General features: G+C 40.3%; 1 protein-coding gene across 1 annotated transcript in view; it reads right to left on the minus strand.

Moving 5' to 3' along the window:
• Positions 1-6,900: 6,900 nt before the first annotated feature.
• Positions 6,901-7,850, minus strand: part of MAMDC2 (MAM domain containing 2) — a 69,905-nt gene continuing 68,955 nt past the window's right edge. Inside the window, exons 13-14 of the mRNA XM_015420517.1 lie at positions 7,176-7,260; positions 6,901-7,078 (exon numbers count right to left, since the gene is read on the minus strand). Coding sequence (XP_015276003.1) covers positions 7,014-7,078; positions 7,176-7,260 — 150 coding nt within the window. The 3' untranslated portion in view covers positions 6,901-7,013. The remainder of the gene's footprint in view (positions 7,079-7,175; positions 7,261-7,850) is intronic.

Genomic DNA, 7,850 nt, shown 5'->3' on the forward strand with positions numbered 1-7,850 from the left:
GGTTCTGGCCAGTTAAGTAGAATTGGGGAGATTTCCCAGTCTATTGGGGGCTACAAATGCGACAGTCTTTACTTTGAGAACACAGAGCAGTTTCTTTCACTCACGTTTATGTGCTAAATTTAAAATCTGTTTGTCAGTCTCTTGGTTTGCAGTAGCAACAGCTCTGCCCACCATGGTGAGCGTCTTCCTCCGGCTTGCTTCAGAGCGAGCTAATTAGGTCTCCCAGTGAGACCTTCTCACTGGAACCTCAGCTCAAGCCCCCTGCCCCCCACTGCTCCTACCCCTTTAAATCCAAAGAAACAATCAGTCGCTTGGAGCTCAGCTCTCAAGCGACTGCTGGTGCTGTGCTTTCCTGCCCGTCTCTATTGTCCCCAATTTTCAAAGGTGACTCAGCTGTTGCTCTCAGGATTGAATCCTTCACGTGCCTCTTCAAGAATCTTATTACTATTTCCCCAGGCAGATTATTTTTCTTTATATATCCGGAATACAACCTATAGGCCACATCCATCTCGCTCATCAACAACTCTGCCTTCAAATCTGTCACTGGGGCCAATGCTTCGCTCATCGTTTGCTTCAGATTCTCGCCCTTAGTCTCTGGGACACCTTGGAAACGAAGGACCCAGTTTGGCTTCTCCATTTGTAGTTGTAAAAGCTATTCTTCTGTAGACACTTGCTTCTTTTCCAATTTTTGCACCTTTTTCTTCACTTTTTGAGCAGTGGCGTCAACTTTCACTTTCTCAGCTGTTTCTTCCGTAATTTTGAGAGTCTCATTCAGTTCTGTCTGCTGAGTAGTGATACATTGGTTCATTGTTGACAACTGTTCCTTGAGAGATTAGTCATCTGGTCCAGCAGGGGGCACAGGGACTCTGCCAACGTTTTGGCGAGCTTGGTGGTTCCTTCCGGTCGTGGGCTTTCAGCTACTTTCACTTTTAAAAGTTTCTCCTTCTCAGTCCTCTTCCCCACCATCTTTATGGATTGTTTACTTTCGCAAAAAAATTTAAAGTCTCTGAATATGTGCTCATACTCGCCTTGGTAAGTCTTTCCCAACAGATTTTAACGCTTTTGCTTCTGCTTCCCCCCCCCCGGGTCTCGCTTTTAAGTTTATGTGCAAGGGAGGGGCCCCTCCCCCACTCGCTTTACTTTTAGTCCGTGGGGTGGGGAGCTTTCTTTTTCAATAGTAAATACGCTTTAGTCCGAATCACTGTTCATATTTGGTCATACGACCTCGCTTAGCCTCCGTTTTAGCCGCTCGATTTCCAGCACTTGTTCCGGTCAGCGTCACTAGTTCCGTTTGGACACTCAGCAGAGGGACCCTCAGGACAGAGAAGCGCCTCGATTCCCAGCATTGCACTGGTGAAGAGGCGACCTCTCAGAAGTCCCCTGGCCAGGAGCCTTTCGCCAGGCTCCTGGGGGGGTAGCGATGCCTGTCAATTATGGACATAGCAAGCACTTTTAGTCTTTATTAAATTTCCAGGTCGGCTCTACCATTTCACCCCACTTATTATAATGGGCCTCCTGCCTCCGTCCTAATGGAGGGGAAAATTGAGATCGCAGAAAGGGTGGGGACTTGCTAGCTCTTTATATATCCACAAATCTTATATCCTAGCTTCATGTGTGTTCATGTGATTATTGCAGTAATTTTTATTAAACTAGGGGCAGGTATTCCTTATGTCTCCACCAGATGTCGGTATAATATTCTAATATTACAGAATTACAAGCATGAACTCTCCCTCGAAGCTAAAATGACTTAACTGGAGCGATTATATTTTGGTCACATTATGAGAAGACTCATTGAAAAAGGCAATAAATGCTAGGAAAAGTTGAAAGCATCAGGAAAATAAGACCCAACATGATGGATTGATTCAGTAAAGGAAGCCACAACCCTCAGTTTGCAAGTCTGAACAATGGGGTTAATGATAGGATGTTTTGGAGGTCTTTAATTCATAGGATTGCCATACATCAGAAACAATTTGATGGCATATAACATTACAGAAGAGACCAAATTTGATGGCATATAACATTACAGAAGAGACCAGTATATTCAACAGGGTGGATTTGATTTAAATCAGGATTTAAATCACTAGTCATTAAGACTAGATTAAAATCATGGTTTTCTACATAAGGGCTCATTCTTGCTGGTGTAATCTTAATATTTACAACCAGATGAAGGTTTCATTTTTGGAATAACAACTTTTCAAATTAGGTTTAAAGTTTTATCAAAAAAAATTACTGATTTGGTTATACTATTAGAAACAATTCATAGATAATTCACCTCGCAATAATTTCATAATTATCTGTCTCCAGTTTAATAGGTTAATCATTCATATTTGGACAACTTTTCTGCTGTACTTTATTGGAAGGAATAAAATAATAATTACCTTAATAATAACAATTTAAATAGTTTTATTTAACTAAAACAATAACATTATCCATGTTTGTTAACTAATGTGGTTAAACACTCAGAGATTGAGCACGTGGGGCCCTCCTGCTGCAGCTTGCAGCTGGTGGGACTGTCTCTGCAGGAGTGGGGCTTGGAACTGGGACGTCCCCAACGTGATGTCATCACGTTGGGGACGCCCCACCCCCTCCAGGAACGCTCCCCCCCAAAAGTCCTCCACTGGAGACAAAGATGGACCTGGCAACCCTAGAGGAACTCTCTTTTGCAGCCTGCTGCCATGATAGCTTTTTCCCCCCACGGAAAGAATAATATGATAAACCTCAGGTTATACACACAAAGATCCAAAGATTTGTGGAGTGTTTGGCTCAAAAAGTTTCACTTTCATTTTTACTGCTTGCCCCCTCCCTCCTCACACGTCAGTTCTTGTGCAGATCTATTCCACTCCCAACAATTTTCTATTCATTGAATTTTTTGAAACTTAGCACTTAAGAGGTATGGAGTTGATTCTGTGTACATAGATTTGCAAAGGAACAATGGGATTACGGTCTTTTGCTCAACTCTGTATGTTTATTTTATAACATTTTTGCTGTGAAGAAGAGGCATGTGTGCCACCTACTGTGCTTCTTGGTCAAGAAATATTTTAACTTTAAATCCAATTTCACCACTGTTACAGAATATACTGGTAAAATACTGGTGTATATATACTGAATATCAGAGTGGATAAGAATATATGATTTTTTAAAAATAAAAAATCAGATTTTTAAAATTTAAATCGGATTTTTAAAAAAATGCTTTTTGAGGAAAAATCTATCTAGTTTTCTATTTAAGATAAAGTCCAAAGGTTATATAGAGCTCTTTTTGTAGCAGGAACTCCTTTGCATATTAGGCTCTTCTTTACAGGGGATACTGTAAACTCTTGGAGGATTGGCTACATTAGGGGTTTGTCGCCTAATATGCGAAGGAGTTCCTGCTACAAAAAGAGCTCTATATAACCTTTGGACTTTATCTTAAATAGAAAACTAGATAGATTTTTCCTCAAAAAGCATTTCTTAAAAAATCCGATTTAAAATTTAAAAATCTGATTTTTTATTTTAAAAAAATCATATATTTTTATCCACTCTGATATTCAGTATATATGCACCAGTATTTTACCAGTATATTCTGTAACAGTGGTGAAATTGGATGTAAAGTTAAAATATTTCTTGACCAAGAAGCACAGTAGGTGGCACTGTTGAGCACATGCAAAAGCACTTTGTATACAGAAAAGTTCTATAAAAATAATTTGTCACTCTCTCCCTTGCTCCACAGACATGCTCCTAATTCAAGAGACCTGAGACTGTTCTTTGGTTTTAATATGCTTATATGAAGGATAGATCCACAGACAGTTTACTACACATTTGCATATGATTTCTGGCAAATTTCTCTTTAGTAGAATGATAAGGCAAATGACTTCTCAAGTGACATACTGCAGTTAGTATATATGTAGCCCCTTGACTATGATTTAGTCTGATTTAGATAGTATGTTGTGTCTAGGATTGCCAACAGCATCACGTAGTGAATAACATCCCATCTAACTCTATTAAGGGGACAGGATTTTTTTCCCCTCTAGGTTGTTGATATTCCTATCTAGGACATATATATACCTAGAGGGCCATACCACTATATTCTTCAGACTGCCACCTATAATTTGGAGAACCAGGTTTGATTCCCCACTCCTTCACATGGAGCCAGCTGGGTGACCTTGGGTCAGTTACAGTTCTCCCAAAGTTGTTCTTTCAAGAGCAGTTCTCGCAGAACTCTCTCAGCCCCACGTATCTCACAGGGTGTCTGTTGTGGGGAGAGGAAGGGAACAAGATTGTAAGCCGCTCTGAGACTCTGAGTGAAGGGCGGGGTATAAATCCAACTCTTCTCCTTCTCCTTCAAGGGAACCAAGAGCAAAACTGTTCCCTAAGGCAATTTATCCTACTTCTTTTTCAAAGTCTTGCCTGAATTGTTTCACATGCCATCTAAAAAAGGTGGACTTTTCTGTGGAGAGTATATAAAGTCTGGGCACCCCTACATAAAGGGTCCTCTCTCTGCCTGTTGGTTGCTTCATTACTGATCGTTGCACATCTGTTTGGGTAAACTGGACTGGAATGGTATCATCCCTCTCTGGTGCTCAAATGGGGACCCTTAGTGGTACTGGATAGAGTTTTTTGTACTCAGTTTTGTTTTATGTACGTGTTAGTCTGAAGAAAGCGGATGAAAGACCTAACTTGCAATTCAGTGATTGTGCCTTTGTAATGTGTTTAACACAATGAAGTTTCTATAACTTTGTCTATCTCTGCCTAGTGCTGTCCTAAAAGTCCTTTGGGGCTTGAGAATCTGCATGATTATCCTATCTTTGGAACCCACAGATAAAATGTAAATACAGGAGTGGGGGTACTCAGAGCAAGACCATCAGTGATAATCTTACCACTTGCATATGGCTGTATGGGAGTGTCACAACTCAGGTGGGGTGTCACCTGATGCTGCCACCACTCTGGATTTAGGATCCCTTGAGAAGGCCCAGAGCACCCTCCCAAAAGTTGACCTCCTTTTTGGCCAAATAATAGGCATGAAAGCTTTTCCTGCTACACCAGATATTTTATTCCAAGCCCTCCTCTTTTCCTATTGGTCAATTTTGGCTCCAAAACCTCTCAGGGGCTTCTGGGAGTTGTAGGCCCAGCCTCACCTACTGCTAGCCAGGGTCCCTGGGCCTAGTAGGCCTCTGGTGGCACAGCCCAGATCATGACAGGGAGTGTGAAGTGTTTAATTTCTCTTTGTCCTGGGGAGTGAAAAGCTTTTTAAAGATCAGCTCCATTACTTTGAGTTGCCCTTGAAAACTAACTGGAAGCCAGTGAACTTTTAGACACAGGTATAAAGCATTCACTGCAATGGGTCTTGCATAAGCAAAGGGCTGATGAATTTTGGACAAGGTGTAGTTTCCACTCACTTTTCTAAAGCACACAGCAGTGTTTGAATTGCCATGGTATGGATGATTATTGCAAAGATCTTTCTTTCCTAGGAGACAGATACTCCAAGTAACTTTTAAGTGGAGCCAGAGAAGTTATTTAAAGTTGTATTTTATTAGATAATTATAGAACAGCATACCACACATTATACAAGTGTGTGCACATGCACACACGTATCTATAAAATGCACACAACACATACATGACTATAAATGTTTGACAATCAAGTGTATGACAGGAAATTAAATTATTTGTGTCTGAGTATGATATAGAGACCACTGTGTGCAAGTGAATCCACTCACTGATATAAAACTGCATGCCAAAATGAGTTTTTTGTAACTTATGCATGTCAGTGTTATTGTACTGTAATTATATTAGAACATTTACAGAGGTTCATTTGTTGTCACAGGGATGACAAATGGAATTATGATGTTAACTCTTTGGCAAGAAATGACAGTGTTAGGTACTTATTTTGTTAGGAGATTCTTTAATAGCAAAGAGGTCAGGTCTGTCTTCCTAAACAACTGAAACAACATTGAGCCTGAAAATTATCAGTAGAGTTGCCAACAGCATGAAGAAAAAATGTCCTGGCCCCTTAATAGAGGCTTGATGGGCTGTTATTTACCTCCATGCCATAAAAAGCTTCAACTGCTTTTTTCTACACAGATTCAGATGGGTAGACGTGTTGGTCTGAACAGCAGAACAAAGTTTTAATCCAGTGGCACCTTTAAGCCCCACTTACAGGAAAAAGGGGGTGGAGGCTGCCATTAGGAAGGGCCAGTCACAGCCAAGATGCATAAGTAGGGCTGAAATTGGATCAGGTGGCTGGTAAGTTCAATGGAGGGCAGCAAATTTGCACGTAAATGCAAGGGTTAAAGAGATTTGAGAACGAAGTTAGAGTTCAGCACCACCCCTAAGACAAACCAAGTTCAACCCTGGGTACATGTGAGAATGGAGAAGAAATATGCTGTGTCTGATGAAGTGTGCTTGCACACAAAAGCCTATACTTTGAATAAAACTTTGTTTGTCTTAAAAGTGCCACTGAACTCAAACTTTGCTCTTTTTTCTACACAGTAAGCCTCTATTAAAGGAGCAGGATATCATTTTCCCTATTGGCTGTTGGCAGCCCCTCGTTATTACTAGTGTTCAGTGCTATTTTCTTATATAAAAATTCTTATCATTCTAATAAAATCCATCAGTGCTATTTTCTTATATAAAAATTCTTATCATTCTAATAAAATCTATTATTTGCCAAAAACAAGACATTCACTGAATGTAGATTTAGTTAACACAATGATGGATTGTGTCCATTTTGTTTTGTTATTACATGCCCAAAAATATTTACCATGAAAGCATCTATTTCTATTATTACACAGTCGTGCAAAATTGTCTTTTATCATAACCAATGTCACATGCAAAATAAAACACAATAAAAACAAAATGAAGGAAGCCCTGAGTCAGTAACTTTACAGGAAAGTCCAATATTGAGTCCTTGACGAATTCTCCCCGTGCCTTTGGGCGCTAAATAAAATAGTCCAGTATTATTATATTTTTAATAATTGAGGGGACTGTGCAGTTTCTACTGAATTTAGGCATATGGCGTTTCTCCCACTTCCATAGAGCTCAATATTCAATTTCATTAAAATCAGCAGAGTATCCAGAAGATTGCATTGTTGTTTCTCCCACTTCTAGAGGGGGGGAAATAAGAGGCAAAACAGCTGTTTATTACTTTGCAGTATAAATTAATAAATACTATAAAGAGTACTATAAACAAATAAAAACTACCTTTACAAGGTCCTGACTGAAACTTGATGTCATCAATAGCAGTGTCACTTTTTATTGACACACCACGAACTGCCTCAAATATAATCTGTGGGGGAAAAACAAGTAGAAAGTTCGAGATACATTAATGTCATCAATATATCTAATTATTAACAGGCCTCGCCTCCTCTGTGGATACTTAAATCCAGAGACTGGAGACATGAACAGACCAGACAGATCTTTCTACAAACCTGAGAAAACGATCAAGTTTGCTGAAAAATCTGAAATTAAAAAATACAATGGGGCTTGGGGGCAATGTTCCCTCTAAGCTGTGGAGCCCTGTGAGCAAAAATTCTACTTTGTGAGCTACTGGCATTAAAGTTGTGAGCGAGCAGTTTGGCTACTGCATAAATGAGTCTGCTCTGGAGCCATCCTGCCTGAGCGAAGACGAAAATGTGTGAGCTGGAGGCTAAAAAACTGTGAGCTAGCTCACACTAACTCAGCTTAGAGGGAACATTGCAGTGGGGGGAAATAGAAACAGCACCTCTAGCGTTAAGTAGCAAGTGCCCTCTGAGCACTTGGGTTGCTAAGCAACCACAACTGTATTGCCAGACTTCAGGCTTTGGTTTCTGTCAGTAAAAGGCAAAGAGGGGGGCCCTTTTCAGGGCTATTTTGACCTGCTGGTTCACCCCTGCTCCC

The sequence above is a fragment of the Gekko japonicus genome, unplaced genomic scaffold (genome assembly GCF_001447785.1).
Source record: "Gekko japonicus isolate JY-2015 unplaced genomic scaffold, Gekko_japonicus_V1.1 scaffold576, whole genome shotgun sequence".
Lineage (NCBI taxonomy): Eukaryota > Metazoa > Chordata > Lepidosauria > Squamata > Gekkonidae > Gekko > Gekko japonicus.